This window comes from Tetrahymena thermophila (assembly GCF_000189635.1).
Source record: "Tetrahymena thermophila SB210 genomic scaffold scf_8254527, whole genome shotgun sequence".
Lineage (NCBI taxonomy): Eukaryota > Ciliophora > Oligohymenophorea > Hymenostomatida > Tetrahymenidae > Tetrahymena > Tetrahymena thermophila.
Window position 1 is genome coordinate 226,904 of NW_002476301.1, and position 22,430 is coordinate 249,333.

Sequence of the window (22,430 nt, forward strand, 5' to 3'; positions counted from 1 at the left end):
TAATAATCTTTTAAACTATCATCTTATTTTATATTTGATTTTAAAAAGAATTTTTTATGGGATAATATATTTAAAAATTAAAAAAGAATATCCCAAAATTAATAAATAAAAGCTAAACAATTTATAATTTAAATACATACTTACTTTAATGGTTTTTAATTTTAATTTTTTTCAGATTTAAAACTGTTAAAAATTGAAATTTACTTTTTTATGAAATGTTATATTCATTAAAATTATAACTCTATTAATTTTTCTTTAAAATCAACTTTAATTTTTTACAAAAAGTATTTGAGGTATAAACATAACTATTTGAATAGATTTTGTTAATTTAAAAATTAAAATTTATCTAATAATCTACCAAATTTTAATTTATAATAATAAACAAAAGATATTTTAAAATAATACAAATTAAAAATTCAAAGGCTTTATTATAAAATCATTTTTCAAAAATTTTAAGATAAATGAATACTCTTTAATAATAGCATATATTAATTAACTTAAATGGATTGTGTCTCAAAACATATTTAAATGGAATCAATGCATAGGTATAAAGAATATAAAAATAAAAAGATAGAGAAGAAGTAGTTAACAAATATACTTAAATACATGCTTGACAATTATTATTATTAGATAAAATTGATTTAATATTAATTCCTACATACTAAAAATAAATCAAACATTTAGACAGATAGATAGATAGATTGATATATTTAGAATTTTAAACTCTAGAAAAATTTTACAAAGATATAAATAAATAAAATGGATTATAGCGAAGGAGAAAAATTAGTTTATTAGGATAAATTATAGGCAGCCCTTGAGTTTTATGAAGCGTTACTGATTAAAGATGAAAATGACCCAATAGCCTTAAGGGAAAAGACGTTTTGTTTAGTTTAATTAGATAGAACTAGCGAAGCTAAATAGTTAATAGAAAAATTGAAAACCATTTTATAAAATGACTATAAGGTTAAGTATTTAGAAATAAAGCTAATAATTTAATAAGGGGATTCCATAGGCTCTTAAAGAAATATGAAAGAATTACAAGAATTTAGCAATGGCCTTGAGTAAGATAATCAAATTAATGATTGTTGGAGCTTATTAGTTCGAGGAATACTATCTCATATATTAAAGAATAATTTCAAAGAGAGCTTGGAGTTTTTTGAAAAAAGCTACAATATTATTCAGTAATCAGAAAAGTATTTAATAGCCCAAGAGATTGGCACTCTTTACCATGATATATATTAAATTGAGGAGGAAGAAGAAATACAAAAACAATTAGGAATTCCTAAAAAAGACTGTATTACACATGCAATCAACTGGTTTAAGAGAGTTGGAGAAGATAATCCAAATTAAGGAAAAGGTTATCTAATCATTTCCTAAATATATTTAAATTAAGATAATTATGAAGAGAGTGAAAAGTATTGTAAATTAGCTTTTGAATTGGAAACAACTAAACCTGTTGCACAAGTTTAATTGGCTACTATCATATTGAAAAGAGATAATAACTTAGAAAAATCTTTAGAATTATTAAAAGATGCTCACACAATCCTAAAATAATCTTAGTAGGGAACCTAAGAACCTTCTGCCATAAGCCCAGAAGCAGAGCTGATAATATATCAAGCTAAAACTTTAGCTGATAAAGGATATATTAAAGAGGCGTTATAGATACTAGAAGAGAGTTTAAAGACTCATCCTAAAAACCCTTATATTTATTTAGAATTAGGACATACTTTATTTTCAAGCAGCGATGAAGATATTCCAAAATCTGTTTAATATTATTAAAAATGTTATGAAATTGATCCAGAATTTAAAGACCCAGCCCCTGCTATTGCTATTGGTTCATATTACTTGACTTAGATTTAATAATTATAAGAATTAGAGGAGGAGAACGAAAGATTTGATTCAGAAGCGGAGCTAGAAGAGCTAGTAGCTGAAAATGAAGAAAATAAAAAAAAAACTTAAAAAGATTCTTAAAATAGCTAAAAAACTAACAAAAAGGATGATGGTGAAGAAGAAGAAATAGTTGAAAATAAAAAGGAATAGAATGAAGATGCTGAAGAGGAGGAAAAAGAATAAAAAGATTCAGACGATTAAGATTCTAAAAACAAAGATTATGAGTAGGAAATTAAATAATATTCTAAAAAGGCTTTAGAATAGTTTATGAAAGCTTTGAAAATAGATGAAAGCAGGTGTTAAAAAGTTCATAAAAGCATAGCTTCATGCTATAGATTGCTGAATAAACCTACCTTAGCCTGCTAGAGTTATGAAAAAGAGCTTGAGTAAGACCCTGAAGACGTTGAAACCATGACAGAGTTAGTAACAGTTTACAGAGAATTAAATAACAAAAAAAAGGCAGTTTCTTTATTAGAAAAAATATTCTTAATAGACTAGACTAATGATGATATGTTCCTTTTGCTCTGTGAATTGCTTGATAACAATACAGATAAAATAGTTAATGTTCTGAAAAAGGTTTATGATAGAAACCCTCATCATCTCGATAACATCGCTCAACTTATTGCTAGAGCTTACATTTAATTTGATCAAAGATAGCTTTTCAAATAACCAGAAAAGTGGTTAAAAACTGCTTACGATTTAAATCCTAAAAATCCTGAAACACTATACACCTACGGTTTGTTGTACATAGGAAAGGATCAATATGAATAAGCTCTAGACTGGTTAACTAAATGTATTTAGATAGACCCTGACCATATTGACTGTCATGAAACAGTTTTTGAGCTGATGGAAAATTACTTTGACTAAATTCCTCTTGAAAAAATTATAGATGTAACTAAAATCTTAATAAAAAATAATGAAGAATGGTTGTCTGAAAAGATTATAGTTTGCAAAAATAATGACTTGTTGAATGCTATTAAGGATTAAATAAATCATTTAATAACCTTAAGAGATAATGAAGAAGAAGATGATGAAGAAGAAGATGAAGACGATGATGATAATAGTAATGGTGAAGAAGGTGATGATAATGAAAATGATCATGATTAAGAAAAAGCTAGCAATGAAGAAGATTGAGTTAAAAAACATAAGAATTAATTTGATATTTTATAAAAATTAAAATAAAAGTTGTTATTATATGTATGTACTTTAAATAAAATGTAAATTATTCAATCAAAAATTGACTTTTTCTATCAGATGCAATCCTTTCATTATCAAAATTATATTTTAAATTTTATAAGAATTAGTTACCTGAATATTTAATTCAGACATTTATTTATCATTAATATTCTTCTTTTTTTGAAAAATTTAAGAAAAGCATTTAATTTTAATAATATAAATTTAAGGATGAATGGATATATGTTTGTATGTATCTAAATATTTATTGTTTTGTCTTCGATGCATTCAAAGTGTGTTTTTGGAACTTTTATTGTAATTTCTAATAAATGTTGAGTTGAGTTTAAATAAAGGTTAGTTAAATCGTTTTCGTTGAGTGAAAATTAGAAGATAGGAAAATATATTACTATAAGTGCTTATATAAACCGATACAGATATGAAAACAGGTAATATTTGTATTTATTAAAAGAAGCACTAGATAGTTTTACACTAATTCCTTTGCTTTTGATTGTTTACTATCATTATTTAATCTTTATTTAATCAATGAGTAACACCAGTGGGGTTGGGGTGTTCGAAGGGTCTACGTTATTCGAGGAAGTCATTAACATTACCATCAGGACCTCTAACATCTTGAGCAGGTCTAACCTTACCAGCTCTAGCCTTTCTGAAAACGTGTAAAGCAATTTCAGTCATTCTTTCGATGGAGAAGTTTTAACCGTCTCTTAACTTGGCCTTTTCAGCAAGAACTTATTCGCTTTTAATAATGAATAGAAATAAATTTAGTAAATAATAACTTAGAATTTATTAAAACATAAAAATTTGAAGCAGCATTTAATAAATAAATTTATTTAATGTAATATTCTTACTCGAGGTAGTCAAGTAATTCTTATTCGAAAGTTTTTTCACCCTTTTGGATCTTTTCGTATTATTCATTTTTCCAAGCAAGATGTTCGTTTCTTACAGTGTAGGTGAATAATTAGTAAGGGTGTGTATTGTATGAAATTAATTCGAAGTCTCTGTCTAATTGATCAACGAATCTTCTTTCCTGTATAAAATTGCAAAAAGGTTAGTTGGAAATATAAAAATCTAAACATTTTTTAATTCTCAATATTAAAAAACCATTTTAATATTAACTGGTTTTTTCAAATATAAAGAAATTTTTTATTTATTTTAAAATGAATGAATTTTCATATTACACCACCGTGCTTGATTTGATCAGTTAAACATTGAGAGTCATAAGGAACTAAGAATAAAGATCTCAAACCCAAAATGAAAGTTTCCTATTTATAACATTTAATAGGGTTAGTTTTTCACAATAAATATAAGAAAGCATTTTAAAGCTGGTAAGAAAGAAATCAATCAAGTGAATAAAAGAATCTTCGTTGAATTAACTATTCTTAAGATATAAAATTTCAAAGATATCTACTTTATTTAGCCTTTTATTTTATTTTTTAAATACCAACGTATCTAACAATAAATATATTTTATTGATAGTTGCAAAGTGAAGAGTATTCAAATATAATCTTTTTAGCAATGCTTCATTTTAAATAATGTTTATATTTCCCATAAAAATATCTTTACTGCTTCTATTTCTGCTAAACATGATTTATAGCAACTCCAAATAATTTTATTTTTGACTAGATTGATCGATAATATTATTTTGCTATTAATCTTAATTCAACAAATTATTCTCATTTAATTATATCTATGCTTTATTAGTTATCAACTAAAATTCTTTCACTTAATTTAATTTCCTACAAGCTAATTATTCTCATAAAATTTTAATTACTTCGAGTTATTTATCACCAAGGAAGTATTGCTTGCAATGTCTTGACATATTTCTGTAGGTCTAAACGTCTTTTGATATATGATAAAGAAAAATAAGACTTTTATTCAATAGCAGAATTTTCATCATTATGAATAAAGAAAATATTTTAGTAAAATATACATCTAAGGAAAGAGTGATGGTCATTTCTGCATCTAATACCCATAGTGAATTCACCGTAAGAAGGTCTAGGGGCATTAAAGTTCTTAGGGTGCCAGTTATTCCTAATTATTTTTAATATAAACAAATATTATTTAAAAATGGCTATGAATTGCAGTTGCGTTATATAGATGCTAACTAAGTAAATCTATTATAAAAGTAAATTTTATCACTTCCAACCAGCTCTAGTCCAGAAAATAGATTTGTTTCTAATTTTGTAGCCCATCTTTTCTCTCTTTTGAATAAATTAATTATTTTTCTTCTTTTCTTTATTTTTTAATTAAATATAAATTTTCCTTTTTTATCTTAAATAAATTTTCTTTCTTTATTGCATAGTTTTTTTGATTTGCAAGCATCTTCCCACTCACTCACTCAATATCACATACAAAATACAAACAAAGTAATAAATACATAAATAATCAGAATCAATCTTTTGCATTCATCATTTGATTATTTTTTCTTTCTTTTCCATTTTAATCTTTCTCTTTTCTTTATATCATTATTCATTAATTTTCATTTTCTTGGCTTCTCTCTAACTTTTCTCTTCCAATTTCTTTATAAGATATATAGATTTTGCCTTTGTTTTAAATATCTAAATAAATAAATTAATAAAGATATATAAATGATTATGTAATAAATAGATACATATAAAGTATTTATTCTTGTATTTTTATTAATGATAAACACTTTTACATGTAAATCTTCATTAAATAGATTTTTCATATATAAATTAGGTATCATATCTTTTAATATGGTTTGTTTATGATTAAAATCCTTGTTATTTTTTAATAATTTTAATTATTTTATTTTAAATATTGATTGGTCTTTATCAAGTAAGGGCACATAGTGGTTAATTAGAATTTCTATTTAACTAATTAAAAATTAAATTTTAATTTATTTTTTTATAAATTTTGATTTGATTTAAAATATTTTTTATAAAATTTTATGAATTTTTTGATTAATAATTTTATAACTAAATATCATTTACATATAAATGTGAAAACTAATAATTTGCTTTAAATTAAAAATTTATTAAATTTGAATTTCAGGGTTTTTGTTATTTATTAAATTTTTTAAAGTCTAGTAAAAATTATTATTTTTGATCTAAAAGATGTTGAATAAGTTTCAATTTGAATTATCTCCAGTCATATTAAAGTCCTAAAGGCAAAGGCAAATTTAATTCTGCATTTAATATCTTCTGAATAAGAATTCGTATTAGGGTGTCTTCATAAAAATCTTTTGATACTTTTCTAAAATTTCAGTCGTTTTCTAATATAACATTTAATAATCTTGGCTTTATTATGTTGCATTTTCTTTGGCTTATATAACTTTACCATCCTATATTTCAAACAATAAATCTAATTTTACATTTTCACTTCTAAATGCAGGAACAAGACAGTCAAATTTTTGAAAAACCTTTGTTATTTAATCTATGTCTTGTTAATTTTAATTTTGGTTCTTCATTTCTATATAAAGATTTAATATTTCAGCTAAGCATTATGAAGAGCTATTGATTTAACTTTGGTTTGGCTTTTGCTGGTAAACTAAGAAATCTACAAAATTTTTATATTTTGAACAGAAGAAGGGTAGACTATCTTATACTATATTCTGATTATAAAAAGGTCTTTCTTTGCTTGAATAGAGAATAGGCAGTAGTATTTCTATATTAATAGCAACAAAATCTAAAAGACCACTAATTGCCAATCTATATGGGATAAGTCCAAAAATAGGATAAGAATTTTCATCAAATACATAATTGATGGAATCTTATTCTGGACATTCAAACTAAATGATGTTTCCTACAATTGTAAAAATGGCAAGCATGAAATAAATTTCATATTTTATCTTATAACTATCATCTACATTTTTTACAGACATCAAGCAGAATAGTATAATGATAATTAAAATAAAATTCATGCAGATAAATATGATATTGTCATAAATGTGAGTATCTTACAAATCACTAGAAAATTTAATGTTCCAAAACATAAAAGGAGATGCTGAAGGCTTTTTTATTAAAATATTATTTAGAAAATAAATTAAAATAATAATCTTGCTAAATTAAATATGTTACAATAAAGTAAAATATTGTTGCGAAAACTATAGATATTAAGAAAGATATTCCTATCAGAAGATTCTCTCTTTTGAGCATATAAGTCATTTTTGTCTAAGGGATGTAGGTAGAGTTTGAATAGTTTCCAAATGAAATGTCGCTATATACGAGACTTTCTTAAAAATGCCCTTATCTATGTGAACCTAAATGATTACTAAAATTTTAAGCTGTGTTTTGCTATTAACCATTAGCATCTCCGTAAGAATTTTATGTATTGTATGTTGCTACATTTATATTTAGTTATCTTTAGTGATTAGAACTTAAGTTCTAGTTCTATTAAATGAAATTGGTATTTCCATTATTTATATCTGTCATACTATTTTTTCCCATCACAGATTTATTAATGATAGAATTATATTTTTCAATGTGCTTAATATTAAAGTAAAACACATAACTCAACCTAAAAGTCCTTAATAAGTAGTTTATTGTCTTAAAAAACTTTAAAAAATTGTTAAGGAACTAAAAAGCTTTAATTGAATTAGCCTTGTATTAATTGTTTTCATAAAACTCTATATCTGTTGAACCTAGTCCTACCTTATCAATACTACAATAAAAGAAGTTTGGGGCAAGTAAAAAGTTATGTTCGTTTGTTATAATACTAGATATTAATACAATGTTTACAAACACCATAGAACATATTCCATCAATAAGTGTCAATTTGTAGCTACGTTCGCTAATAGGGAAGAGATTTCTCCTTGTAAAATGGTAATAAAGTAAGACTAGGTAATATATACAAAAAAATCCAATTAATATTAATAGTACAAGCATTTTTTTATCATTATTAGAATCATTTTCAGGAGATGATTAGTCAAAAGTATTAAAAAATTAGAATTTGCCTATATTCTACTCCATAATATTAATTTGTAAGATGATATTCAACAAATCTAAGATATTTCTATAAGATTATCGTATTATTTATAATTTTAGGATCTAAACTTTTTTAATAGAAACTATAGATTCTTAACTAATGTTTGTTTAGATTTAAAATTAAGTTAAACTTTGTTGAGAGATTTGATACTTTTCAATTGGCTTTGCAAATATTAAATTATCTTCAACTTTTAAGAGACTTAATTTAAGAAGTGTTTTTTGTGATTTTTATTTATATTTTTCTAAATAAGTCAACATATGCAATCATAGAAGCAATATAATAATAACTAATATCTTAGTTATTTTGTAAGATATGTAAAGATGTTAGTTTTTATTTCTTTTACTAAATAACAAAATTAGGTATGATTTCAGGATAATCACTAATTTAATTTTTAATTTTCTAATTTTTGATAATTTAAAGTCAATTTAAATTATTTTAACAAATCTTTAAACCCCTATTTACTTTTAATTCTTTAGTTTTTTTGTAATAAATCTTATAAAAATTATTTTTATCAATCATGAAAAACAACAATTTTTAATAAAGTAAAAAAATATTTTTATAATCAAAATTTTTTAATGAAATATTAATAATAATTATTATTAATTCACTGAGATATTTATATGACATTAATCAGTTAAATAATTTGATATTTAAATTGAATATAAATAACAATAGATGGATTATTAGATAAAATACGCTTTTATAAGATATTTGTTATATGCTTATTGATATTTAAATTTAAACAAAAATATTTAAATTTTTTATTTTGCTTCAATTGACTAGGAGTAAACATTTTTTAAGAAGTATTTTGCACTCAAATTCTCTTTCAGCCAGAAGTTTTATTTGCTTTTAAAAATAAATAAAAGTTAACATATTAAATTAAATAGAGATTATTTACTGAACTATATTGGTCAAAGTCTTTTGATCTTTTGAACCATTCGTCAGTAAATAAAAATGTTTCTTTTATTGCATCAAGCTCTGCTATGAGTTGAAGTATCCTTTTTTTTATTTAATAATTTTTGAATCATAAGAATCTTTATTTTTCTATATAAAATAATACTAATTATGAACAGGGCTTTGAGCTGTCATATACTTTTCTTTAAGTGTCTCTAATTTTAAAGTTTCGTTAGAGTACTATTGGCACTTATTCCTCATATCATTAATTGAGGAATCTGCTTCCTTTATTTATTCATCAAGATCTTGATTTATTCTATGAAGAATTACACTTGATTTAATTAGATTTTAGTTATGATCATAGAGCTATTTGACTTCATCTAACATCTAATTTATATCTTGATTGATCTAAAGTTTTATACTAGATATCTCCTTATTCACTATATTTATATAGATATTATTACACAAAAGAAGATAATTTCATTTTTTATCTAAAAAATAATTAATTCATTTATTTTTTTATTACCTGCTTATTCTACTTCTTTATTATCATTATAAATAATTTATTCAATATCCCCTCCTATTTAATTTTAGTTGTTAATTTCATAATTCTTTTAATTATTCTAGTTTTAAAATTATTTAGAGTAGAGAGGAAAGTCTTTTTATAAAATCTAGATATACAAATTCATTGTTTTTTTCTAATTTTAATATATTTAAAAAAAGTTGTTGTTAAATATATTTTTGTAGTAAACTCTATATTATAATTACCAAATCTTTGTGAGTATTCCAATTCAAATTATCAAGAATAACATAATAGCTCTCAGAATTTGGTCTTTTGTTAATAACATATTTTGAATTCACCTAGAATTTATTAGCTTTTTAATTTATATTGATTAGATACAATTTATTAGCAATGCTTTTGAAATATTTACGATCTGGATTTACGAAATAGAATGCTGGTGGTGAAATAGGATATTCTTTGCTGAATATAACTTCAGTGTTGATTTATAGGGGTTATTATTAATAATTAACTAAAACTATTTTATTTTATTAAAGAAATTCAAATCTTTTTCAAAACAATTTTATTTGCTTACCAAATCCTGACATAATTAAAACACTATCAAGCTAGTTTCCTATTTCTAAAATAATAAATTTCATTATTAAATGAGCAACTTTGAAAAAAATGTATTACTCTGCTAGTACATAGAAGCTATAAATCCTTAGTTTATCAATTCTTAACCTGCTTAAATAACCTATAGGCTATCAATAAAATGAAATACTAAATAATTTTAACTACTAAAATGAATACAAATTTTTATATTAGCATTATGAACAAATTTGTTGTAAATTCATTTCGATTTCTACTCTTATTTCTATTTAAAAGATATCTGCAAAATTTGTAATACAGTCAATTTTTTAATAAATAAATATTTGATTTTCTCTTAATAATAAATAATATTAAGTCTTGTTTTGTTTTTGATATTTTTTGTTAGTCACTCACTATATTCTATTAAATTGCTGTAATTTATTAAAATAAAAATAGACAACTTTTACTTTTCAAAACAGGAAATTAAAGAACATCCATTTCTAATAAAAAATTTAATTCCCTATCCTGCTATTTAAAATTTAAAACTTTAATAAGAATTTATTGTGATATGGCAAATTCTTTTCAACCTGAAATACATATTTAAGAAAACGAAGTAGAAGAACAAGAAGATTTACAGTAAGATAAAATCCCTGTATATAATAAAGTAGAAGAAAGAAAAAAGAGGAGGATAGTTAAGGCTTCTCATTATTTGTTTAATTAACAAGTATTAATGAAAAAACCTTCAAAGAAAAAAAAAGATTAGCAGGAGACAGATGAATAGGAAGAAGAAGCAAACCAAAATGAGGCTGATATAAGATAATTTAAATATTTTAGTTAAAATGAGTTAGACTCATATGAAGAAATCGAATAGAAGAAAAAGAAAAAGAAATGGGTTAATCCATTACAAGTATTTAAAAAGCATGAAAAACCAAGAATAACAGATTATGAAAACGCGCCAGGCAGATATGATTCAAGAAATATTTACGAACTTAAATTCCCTCGTATTGTAAACTTAAAGACTAAGGATATTAGATTGGAAAAAGAATTAGATCCATACTTAAGATAAATAATATTTGATCACAATCAAGTGGTATATATTTGGTTATACTTACTTTACCAATTTATTAATATGCTTGTTTATAATAGAAAAAAAATGTGGTAAATGTTTAGTTTGATGAGAAAATGAAATAATATAAAGAGTAATTTGCTCTATATAAACAAGGACTCGATGAACTAGACGAAATCAATCGACTTGCTGCTTTAAATAAATATGGGGCATATCCTGGATAAGAAATATATATTCCACCTTAATTTAATTTAAGATCTGTTAAGTTATACCCACCATAATTATAAGCTGAAAACATGATAAGAAATTACATACCTTAAAGTCAAATCCATAATAGTAATAGCTATGTTAATTTACATGATCACTTTGACAAGTAAAAGAAACCTAGATTTCTAGCACCAATCCCTCTCACCATGAAAAATGTACTCAACATATGAACTAATATATAAATAATAATTCATTTTACTATTAAATGGACTATATATACAGCTTAAACTATAAAGTTTAGACATAGTATAATAATAATAATAATTAGAATATAATAATTAATCATAAAATTCATTTGATTTGGATTATGAAAATAAATACTTTAAGCTTTTTGATTTATTTTTAAAATAATAAATAAATAAATAAAATAATTCAATCAAAAATATTTTAGGAGATTGATTTCATTAATGTTAATTTAAAATACAATCAAATATTTAGCAAATGTAATCTATTATTTTTTATTAGATGATAGTTGAGTTTGATATTCAATATTTATTTAAAAAATAAAGGACAAATTATAAATAGTGAGTGTTAATTCATTTAAGTATTTATGATTCAACTTAAAAATATTAAAACCTTAAATAATATTTTTTAATAATTGAACAGATTCTAACAGTTTTTATTTTTATTTTAATTAAAGAATGTATTTTTTTGTTAGATTAGTAATTATTAAACTTTTCAATCCAAGTATTGTATTATTTTATTTATTATCAGTCATTGAATTGATAGTTAAATTAAGATCTATCTGTTAAATAAATATTTAAGAAAATCTAATAAATGAACGCTTCTTACAATAAAAGCAAAGATATAAATTCAAAATATAAAGGTCATGTAGTTGAATAGAAATATAATGACAGCATCATATAAAATTAAAATTTAGAACCTAAAAAGTTATTTCCTTCTTATTAGGAATAAAGCGAGTAATTCTATGAAGAAAGCGATTAAGTAGACATTAAATATTATTTTACATTCATTTTTTTAATTTATATTACATAAAATGTATTTAAGAATCTCAATGATGAAAATCCACTTACTGAATAGGATGATACAAGCTTTGAAGAAAATAATGCTAGTTTTTTGAAAACTTTCAAATATAAAAAACAATCTAATGAATAATAAAATGATAAAATTATTTCAAGTGATGAATTGTAATCTGATGACTAATATGCTAAAAATAAAAATAGCTAGTAGTCTGACTAATCCCATATGATGAGCAATTATATTGAGTAATTAAAGAAAGAAAGAAATTAAGTTGGATATAAAAACAAGTTTGATAAAAAAAAGATTGGAAACCAACAACGCAGTTTTCAGAACAACTAACAAAATAGCTAAAATATTGAAAAGAAGGCTTAGAATGCTGAGGGCTTTAGAGAAGACTAATTACTGAAAGAAGATAATCTATTTACAATAAAAAATCATGATTAAAAAAGCAATTAAATTGGAACTGTATATTTGAATTCTGGAAAAAGCAATACATTAAATAAAAATAATGGATAGTTCTAGTATAACTAGTTGCAAAATTAAACCAATGGTTAAAGATTTTTTTAAAAATAAATTGAAAATTAAATATAGCAAGTTTATTAGAATAAATCTGATTTAAGCAATTAACAATATGCAATAAGTAAAAACTTAGAAAGAACTTTTAATAATTAATAATACATTCACGAAGAAAGGAGTAGTGATGAATGTAAAAGCAGTTCATCTAGTGCTAATTATGAAAAAAGTAAATCCTAATAAAAAAATAAATATAATATGTAATAGCTAGATAATAAATTAGATTAAAATCTTATCTCAACTTAAGAAGATAACTATTTCACTCTAAAAGATAGTACCAATTTAATCAACACAGTTGACATAAATACAGAGACAGATGTAAATAAAAATGACAATATTTAAATTAATCTAAAAAATACTTTTTAATAAATACCATCAAAGAAAAATGATTAGCAAAAGAATAATCTTCCTGTTTTTAATACTGTTGAATAAACTATTTCCTCTTCAAATTAATCTCAAAATTTGTGTAATGATCAATAGCTAACTCCTATTATATAAAGCAATTAAATTAGCAACATAAATTAGATAAATTTTACAAACAAGAAGTAAAATTAAAATAATGGTAGATAAAATGATCATTAATTAACTAAATCTAAATCCTAAATTTAGTTCACAAACAACAACTTTAATTCAAATGAAATACAAGACAAATAATATGATCTGCAATCACCTTTAAGCTAATTAAATTTATTTAAGCATTCAGTAAAAGCAAATTAGAAATCAAATTTTTAAAACAATAACAATTTTAGTACTGATACTAAAAATATCATAAATGATGAAAAACTATTAAATTAAGATACTTAAGGCAAAACTTATGAAAAATCTCAACGTTAGCTATAAGCATTAAATAATGATAATTAGATCTCCTTCTAGAATATTTAATAAAACTAGTAAAACTCCTAAGTAAAAGAGTCTCTTTTTGGAAATTTAAATAATTTTTAAATAGAATTCTTTTAAAAAATTTAATGTGCCTAAATATAGCAATATGAATTAATTTGTGATAAAGAAAATAAATTTTATTAAGAGAGAAAGAAGAGCCTTGAAAAAAAGTATGAATAGATGTCTAACATAAACCTTTAATAAAAAGAAGGTGCAAGTAGTTAGTAAATAAAAAAAGAAAACTGCCTTTAAATAATTGCTGAAAGGCTAATGTTGGAACTTAGAATGGCTAATAAAATTATATCGTTCTTAGATTGCTAAAATAAATACTTTTAAAAAAGACTAGAAGACATAAGCAGATCCACGATTTCAGATGAGAAAAAGTATTTGACATTAAGCTAATTTGTATGTAATAATTGCTAGAGCACTTCTTTTTTAGAAAAGGAAGATAATTTAACTTTCATTAAAAATGCTAAAGTTAGCTAGTTAAGCAGTAGCTGCTCTAATTAGAACCATAATTTTAGTTAAGTAGAATAGAATGCCCATTTTGTTAATTAGAATAGCGATTTAATACAAAAAATAAATAACCTTAATATTTCATAATAAAGCTATCAGTAGAGCTAATAATAATAAAGTAGTTTATAAGATGATTTTAAAAACATAGTGAGTGAATTTAATAATTTAAAAAAACTTAGCATTAATTTATAGAAGTAAATAGAATTACTATAAAAAGAGAATCAACAAATAATATTAAAAAATAATTCATTAATGGAAAGTATAATGCAGAAAGAGTAAATGATTTAAAAGACCGTCATATAGCATGAATAAGACAAAAAAAATTTAATTTAAGAGATAAACATGCTTACAAAAGAAAATTGTGATATTAGAGACAATTTTTAAGAATAAATTAAATAAATCAAACTTCACGAAGCTTAAGAATTCCATAATTTAGAAGAAAAAGTTAGGTAGACTATTTTAAAAAAAGATGATTGCATATAAAAATTAAATTAAATAATCTATGAGCTAAGAGCTTAGTGAATATAAAAAATAAAAATTATTATTTTTTAAAAAGCAATAATAATTTTATGAATTAAGAGTTATTTTTAAAGAAATTTAATTTTTAGCCCTCTCTTTCTTTTGTATCACAAGTACACACTCCATTTTTAGATATTAATTTATTAAAATATATTTTAGATATAATTGAAAAAATAATTATGTAAATATTTTTATGGATTACTATTAAAAAACCAAATATTAGTAAAATATAAAAAAAGAATATTAGAGTAGTTTATATATGTTATTTTTTTGAGTAGTATTTTGATGTAAAATTATTATAAACAAAAAATAAATACATTTTTTTAATAAAAATATATTTTAAATACTATTGAAAAAATAATTATGTACATTTTTATTTTTTATATATTTTATTAATAAATTTTGTATGAATGAATTAATTGATGAATGAGCAACATTTTTTTTTTGAAAATTGTAGAGATTAATTAATTACTGCCTACCTATCATTCTACCATCTTTTTCAAATAGCTAAAGAAAGATCATATGCTTTTTTTAATTAGCTTAATATATTCCAAGCTGCAAGCCCTAAGTCTTTTTATAGCATATCTACAAAAGGATGGCTTTCTTTTAAACTTTATTTGGCTACTTTCATTGTATGAAGTGATGAAGAAAAATTAGGAATAGAGTCAGATAGGGAAGATAAAATTTAATCTAGTCTTTTTTAACTATCTACTTCTTATTCTGATTCATATTTTAAAGATATGGGAATGAGTTCGTTAATTGATGTAAACTTTTAATTAGTTGCTTCTTTAACAAAAAGATGGTTAGAAAGTTTATTTATTGAGACGTTTTAAAAGCATTAGCAAAGGAAGTCTATAAAATTAGTAGTATATTACAAGGTAAGCATTTTCTTAATGAGGAGAGATTATTGATCATTATAAAGTATATTCTCCTTGTTTAAAATGCTATGAAGAAAGCAGCAATATTCAGTTTCCTTTTTAAGATCTTATGAAGCGAAAGAACTAAATTAAAACGAACTATAGTCATATAAAATATCTTCTCCTATAGCTGCTTCCATTAAAAGAATAGCTAAAGAAACAGGTAGTGAATGATGTTTATTAGTGTTCTTATCATTTTTATTATCTTTCTAAGATAATACATTTGAGTTTTAAAATGAAGTTGCTGTTGATGATTATTTTGAATAACTTGATCTTTTGGTATCTTAATTGCTATCTTCTTATTAACTTTTAATAGAAATTTTTTTGAGAATTTTAAGCAACTCATCTTTTTGATGAGTTTACTTCTCTCTAGAGGAGCAATCTATTTTAACATGAGCTTATTTATCAAATAAAATATTGTCAAAATTAATATGAATATGTTGGTATTCTTTTTCATCAACATTTTGAAGTTTTGTTAAGAGTTCAATTACAATTTGTTGAAGACTTCTTTCATTTATAGTACAAAAGCAGTTAGTAACTTTTTTTAAACTCTAGAGGGGTTAGTACCTAATTAATAAAATATATAAATTTAAATATTAAATAAAATTATTAAAGTAAATTGTATTTACTCAGATAAAATTGAAATATGGCTTTCTGGTGTATTATAAAATACTTAAACTATTTGGTTTAATAGAAATGGATACTTTTCTGATAAACTTTTATAATCTGCTATTTTTTATGTCATTATAGTTCTGTTTTAAGAATTTATTTCAATAGATCTAAGTATATAGACGTTAAGGCTTGGAACGTGAACTACTTTCTTGATATGATTTGATATTTATTTTACAGTAATTAGTTCATTTATTCTTATTTTATTCAATTGAATTTAATTATCAGACTCAAAATTCCTTGCTGAATTAGGTAATTTATTAACATTCAGCTCACTTTTTGAGTTTTGATGAACTTGAGTTTTATGTTAATTTGCAAAAAAATTAGTGAATAGTTTACTGCTCTCTTTATCTAATAAATTTAACTTAATTTAAAATTTACTTTTACTATTTTGCTAAATCTCTTTTGAAAAAAAATTTTCACTTAAAGGAGACTAACTGTTTGAGTAAGTGTGTTTGTATCCAGTTTTTATATTTATACTATCTAAATTTTCTCTCTATCTAGATTGTTGTTATGGTGTAAACACCTATTGTTTTATTGTAAAACTATTTCTTTTTAGAATTTTGCTGTCAGGACTATTGAATTTTGATAATTCATAGTTATTTTATGAACTATTTTATTAATTCAGAGGAGTTAGAAGCTTTTTAGGAGATTTCGGAGTATTTTAGTCACTTGTTATTATTTAATTTTCATTTTAGTTCTCGTTTTATTGATCTGTTTTTGAAATATTTTTTAAATTTAAATTTGTATTATCTACTTCAACTTCATCTTAAGTCTACTTACTATCAATATTTTACCATTATTGATTTATATTATTGTTTAACTAATAAACAGTTTTCCTAAAACTAATTTATTTATCATCTGTCTTTTAACTTGAATTTAATCCGTTGCTATTTGCTAATTGCTGTAAGTTTGTCTCTTTAAAGTTATAGATGCTGTTTGTAAAATTTTAGAATTTACTCAATTATGAACTAATTAGTTTTTGATTTGGGCTTTGTGTATTAAATGATTTGTTTTAAAATTGTTAAATTATACTGTTAGATCTATCTTAATTTATATCATTAATCTATTAAGAGTTACCTTCTTGCAGCTATTTTATTGTTAACAAGTCTTCATTTTTGTAAGAGAGATTTTTAATGTGAGTGAAATAATTTGCACTTTTGCTATTATGCTATTATATATTATTAATTTCATCATGGCTAGAGATATTTTCTAATTGTTCGCTTTTTACAATATCATTACCATATGATTACATACTTTTAGTTTTCTTCTTGAAGCTATTTTTATTAGTAGACGAATCTTATTATAAAATTGAATTTTCTAGAGAAGTTTTCTTATTGCTTGAATGTATCGATAAATTATTATGTGAGCTGAAAGCTCTTTATTTTAGTTTTTAATTAGACAAATAGGTTTAAGAATCGTTAGATAAATTGTTGTTACTAAAATTAACATTTTCATTGGAACTTTTTTAATTTTATTCTTAAATATTCTATTTATTTATCAAATCTGTAAAGGAGCCTTTTTCTGAATGGTATTTTGGGCTGTTATAGTTAGAATTGCATTGGATGATAGAGCAAGACTATTTTTCTAAGTTTATAGATGGCGATTAAGGAATAATGTCGCTTCTGGGCTTTTTGTTTATTACAACAACCGCCTTTGAATCTAAAAACTCATCAGTGGAGGGTTTTTAATTCTTAGATAAATTTAATTAATTTTAGAATTTATTATTAAAATAGTAATTAGAGTTTTCTTATTTATTTTATGGGGTATTGCAATCTTCCATATTTTTCTAAACAGATTGAAGCTATTTTTAAACTATATCATATTTGAAATTTTACAAATTAGAAGAAAAGCTATTTGTTGATAAACTTTATTTATTTTATTATAAATGTGAATGCTATTATTGCTGTTGATTTTAAATTTAGTTCCGATGATGGCTAGGGTAATTTTATTAAATCAAAATCTTTTTATTTCCTCTGTTTGATAATTTTATTAAATTTTCTACAGGAGACATGTCACTATTTGTTGAGTTAGTTTTTAAATTAAATTGAGATTAAAATTACTCGATTTTTAATTTAAATGCTTAGAATCTTGAATCATCTCTCATTTAGCTAAATTTACTTTTTTAATCCAATATATTATAAAAATTCGATGTTGGATGATTTGGTATATTTGTATTTGTAATTATTTCTTCTAAATTTTGCTGTTAATTTGTTTAATTAGATTACTATTATTCTAATTACTGCACTTTGCTAGTGAAATTATCAGTGAAATCTTCATTCTTATTACTAGGTGTATTTTATTGAGATAATTATTTTAATTACTGCAAGGAGACTCCCTTAAGTAAAGTTAGTTTTGAGGATTTTTATTTTTATTAAGTATCTAAATTATCTGTTTCACTAGTTTAAAAGTTAAAAATAAGCTATTCGCCTTATTAATTTTTAGATGCTTCATAGTTTAGTGGAGTTTTAGCTGATAATATTCTATCTGAACAATGTTTATTTTTTTAATTGAAAAAATTATAGTTTTACTCTTGTTTTTTGTTATTTTGACTAAATATCTTTAAAATCTCTTATTCAGTGAGTTATGATCTTGGGTTGCCTTACTCATTTTCGCTCTTTATATTGGAAAATTTTGAATTTTCAATAATAGGGGATTTAAATTGTTTTGTGTAAGTTTCTTTTGCAGATTAAGGTTTTTGGGATAAATCAAAATGAGTAGGACTCTATATTTAAATATTTTTTTTCAAAAAATGAGTTGAAGGTATTAAATCTGATTTTTTATTTTTAAAGTTCTCAGTATTTCCTGTTTTATTAATATTATTTAACATCGTTTCTTACTATTCTGATTATTCTAAGTAAGTTTCATTTTGTTTTTGAGGTTAAGATGCTGTTACTTTATTTGTAAAAAGATTTGCTTTTTGGAAAAGCTAATTTTAAGAAGATTGTTGAGGATTAATATTTTAAGATGATTAAGATTTACTCTAGTCAAGTTAATTTATTTATGAGTTTTGTTTTTTTTGCATTTTTATAAGATATCTTTACTAATTTATATCATAAATTTCAAAACTTTTCCTAACTTTTTGATTTTATTTCATTAGCTCTTATTAATCATCGCTTTCATTCCTTTGACTTTCTCTATTGCTCATATTTCCCTTGTTATGATTCTGTTTATCTTAATCAGAAATTTTATCAATAATAATTGGACTTGTTTTCTTTTCTTTGTACAACTCATTTTAAGAGGAATTAAAAGGACTCTATTAAGGAAACTAATTTTTTCTATATTATATATGATTATGGTGTGATTATTGAGATTCCTTTTGCATGTTACACTTTTCAGTAGAGTTGCTTTAGTTACTGCTCCTATTAGAACTAATTTAAGTTTCATTTTACAACTAAATTTATCTAAAGCTGCTTTTTCTATTTTAAATACCATTAGATGAGGCTGTCTATTTCATATAGTACTAATTATATAAATCACTATTAACCTACATTCCGCTCTCTTAATTTTACATTTATCTTTTATGAATATTGAGTTAACTGTCAGAATGCTCGCTATTCAAAGAGATACTTTTGTCTGAAGCTGAGTTTTTTTATTTAACTTCTTATTGGTCTTTATTAACAGAAGCATATTTCATTACATAATACTATTAGGATTATTCTTATTTTAGGTTAGTATCACTTTAAATATTTTTTTATTTTTTTTCATTTTGAATGCTTAGCTTTTAACTAGACAAATTTTAATAGCTTTAAAAGTTTTCTTGATATTTTTGCGGCTTTTATTATTATTCAACTTATGTTTGTTATTTTTATATGAGACTTTTCTATTAATTATTCTATTGCAACTTAGTTGGATCAAAATAATGAGCCTGAAAATCGAAATCTTTTTACTATGTGCTACCCTTTGGATATACCAACGCTTGTTGTGAGTTTGAATTATTTAAAATTTAATTAAAATGATTTGTTTTTAAATGTGATTTAGATTTGTTTTTTTCCTCCCGTTAAATTAAATTGACTTATGCTTATGGATCTTCTGGTTAGATATATATATTTGCAGAGTGAATATTGTTATTATTGTAATTTTATTAGGAGTGTAAATAATTAAATTGATTATTATTATCCACAGACTACTATTAATTTTGTTATTCAAGTTATTGATTTTGATTTTATTATTGTTACAATTAGTTGTTATTTCCTGAGACTTCTTGGTTATGCATACATTTAACTAGCTATCTGAATTAGCTCTTTTACCCGAATTTTTTATCAGGGCTCATGTTTTAAAATTACAAATTGTATTGTTGATCATATTTATGAGCAGAACAGCTATTGTTAATTTAAGAATTATCAAAATTTGCATCGCTTTATGGTTACCTTTTGTTATTGTTATTTTCAAATTAATGATCTTTTGCTGCGCTGCCCTCACTCTGATTGAGTGGGTTTTTCCTAGCTTTACTAATTTGATCTAGGGAAGATGGTTGTGCTTAAACGTAATAGCTATTTGAACTTTCTACTTACTTTAAGAGTTAACGCTAGTTGATGTCGTTCTATTCTGAAAATTGATAAAAAGCTCTTTAATTTTTTTCATTTATTTTAGAAGCCTATAATAACTAAGAATCAGACTAAATTGCTTGAAGATATAATTCCGAACGACCAATATTTTTTGAATCACCTCTTGATGATAGAACTATTCCGCCTTTATCATGACTTCCTATTCTATGCTGAGGTTCCTTAGAATTGGAAGCAGAAACTGAGTTATTTCTTGAGTTTTAGCTAAATTCAACTGGAAGCTTGTTAGTGATAGCTATTTTTGGTCTAAAATTGTATTCTCTTCTAGGTTGCTTATTCATCGATGGTAATTCATTTTGCAAATTTTAATTTTATAATTGAAACATTTAATTGTGTTGCTCAGAGTTTAAAATTTTTCTATTTTCATTGTCATTCCAAATAATCCTATTGTAGTAATTTTATTTTTGCGAATTCATTTAAATTAAATCTAATTCTTGGTTTTTCTATATTACTCTAGCCATTAGCCTTTTATTTGATTGATATATATTTTAGCTATAGTATATATAATATATCGCTCAAAATTAATTAATTTTATTGATTGATTTATCTTATTTGAAATTAATTTATCATCTCCTCCACAAAAAATCTATAACAACTAAGATATTCAAAGCTTAAATAATATATTACTGTTAATGTAATTTAATTATTCTTTTCATCAAAAATAAGGAAAATGGAATTTTGTATTCAAAATTTATTTTTACCATAAAAATTCAATTCCTTCATGTGTTCATAAAAATTTTAACTCAAATATTTGAAGTCAACTTAAGACTTCTTTTTAACTAGCAAGACAAAAGTAATTATTTATAAATATTGTATTTGAAATTAGAAATAAAATTAAAAAGATTATTTTATGAAAATACTTAATAATTATTCATTTATTTATTACTCTGATGTAATAAAGTATTGTAATCAATAATAAAATCATTCAAAAATTCCTAAACTAAGAATTAGTCGCATCTAACCAAAAATTTATTCAATGTTTTATTTTAATTTTATTAAATAAAAATGATATTAATTTTTACATCAATAGAATAAAGTCGTTTGATACTTTCAAGAAAATATTTTATAGAATTGTAAACAAAATTTATGTTTTTATGTTAACTAAATAAAAATATTTTATTAATTAGTAAACAAGAGAATATAATTCTTATATTCATTTTCAAATTTAGGAAACATATATTTTTACTACATTCATAGAACTAATTCACCAAAAATTATAATCAAAGTATTTAAATCTAACAAAAATTTATTCAAAGATTAATCTTAATTGAGATCAACAAAAAATGAGATTAAAATTTAATCTCACAAAATAAATTTATTTTATACTTGGAAAAAATTTACTTTTAATACTAATAAGAAATAATTATTTATAGTTTTAGATATAATATAATTTTGGCAAATTTAATAAGCATTCTAAATTTTAAATCTTTAGGTAGTGAAAAAAAAATAGAAGAATGTATTTTATTTAA

At 22.9% G+C, this 22,430-nt stretch overlaps 7 protein-coding genes across 7 annotated transcripts; 3 read left to right on the forward strand and 4 right to left on the reverse strand. All coding sequences in view use genetic code 6, as the record gives it.

The window, feature by feature from the left end:
* Positions 1-759: 759 nt before the first annotated feature.
* TTHERM_00486300 (tetratricopeptide repeat protein) lies at positions 760-3,024 on the forward strand (the record flags this gene model as incomplete). Its single annotated transcript, XM_001032842.1, has 1 exon — positions 760-3,024. One exon carries the CDS (start codon positions 760-762, stop codon positions 3,022-3,024), a length of 2,265 nt encoding a protein of 754 aa, XP_001032842.1.
* Positions 3,025-3,603: 579 nt separating this feature from the next.
* On the reverse strand, positions 3,604-5,381 carry TTHERM_00486310 (hypothetical protein; the record flags this gene model as incomplete). Its single annotated transcript, XM_001032843.4, has 6 exons — positions 3,604-3,817; positions 3,930-4,108; positions 4,260-4,343; positions 4,853-4,920; positions 5,012-5,112; positions 5,221-5,381. The coding sequence occupies 6 exons, from the start codon at positions 5,379-5,381 to the stop codon at positions 3,604-3,606; spliced, it is 807 nt and encodes a 268-aa protein (XP_001032843.4).
* Positions 5,382-6,003: 622 nt separating this feature from the next.
* Positions 6,004-8,252, reverse strand: TTHERM_00486320 (transmembrane protein, putative). Its single transcript, XM_001032844.2, has 2 exons — positions 7,122-8,252; positions 6,004-7,054 (listed from the first exon to the last, which is right to left on the reverse strand). The coding sequence occupies exons 1-2, from the start codon at positions 8,010-8,012 to the stop codon at positions 6,173-6,175; spliced, it is 1,773 nt and encodes a 590-aa protein (XP_001032844.2). The 5' UTR covers positions 8,013-8,252; the 3' UTR covers positions 6,004-6,172.
* A 547-nt stretch (positions 8,253-8,799) lies between these two features.
* Positions 8,800-10,275, reverse strand: TTHERM_00486330 (Vps23 core domain protein; the record flags this gene model as incomplete). The annotated part of the gene is made up of 9 exons (XM_001032845.4): positions 8,800-8,874; positions 8,927-9,026; positions 9,089-9,362; positions 9,449-9,620; positions 9,691-9,797; positions 9,855-9,959; positions 10,017-10,061; positions 10,115-10,182; positions 10,232-10,275. The coding sequence occupies 9 exons, from the start codon at positions 10,273-10,275 to the stop codon at positions 8,800-8,802; spliced, it is 990 nt and encodes a 329-aa protein (XP_001032845.4).
* A 302-nt stretch (positions 10,276-10,577) lies between these two features.
* TTHERM_00486340 (hypothetical protein) lies at positions 10,578-11,512 on the forward strand (the record flags this gene model as incomplete). Its single annotated transcript, XM_001032846.3, has 2 exons — positions 10,578-11,099; positions 11,156-11,512. 2 exons carry the CDS (start codon positions 10,578-10,580, stop codon positions 11,510-11,512), a joined length of 879 nt encoding a protein of 292 aa, XP_001032846.1.
* A 607-nt stretch (positions 11,513-12,119) lies between these two features.
* On the forward strand, positions 12,120-14,813 carry TTHERM_00486350 (hypothetical protein; the record flags this gene model as incomplete). The annotated part of the gene is made up of 2 exons (XM_001032847.2): positions 12,120-12,287; positions 12,351-14,813. 2 exons carry the CDS (start codon positions 12,120-12,122, stop codon positions 14,811-14,813), a joined length of 2,631 nt encoding a protein of 876 aa, XP_001032847.2.
* Positions 14,814-15,309: 496 nt separating this feature from the next.
* Positions 15,310-21,422, reverse strand: TTHERM_00486360 (hypothetical protein; the record flags this gene model as incomplete). Its single annotated transcript, XM_001032848.2, has 2 exons — positions 15,310-16,294; positions 16,357-21,422. 2 exons carry the CDS (start codon positions 21,420-21,422, stop codon positions 15,310-15,312), a joined length of 6,051 nt encoding a protein of 2,016 aa, XP_001032848.2.
* Positions 21,423-22,430: the final 1,008 nt, after the last annotated feature.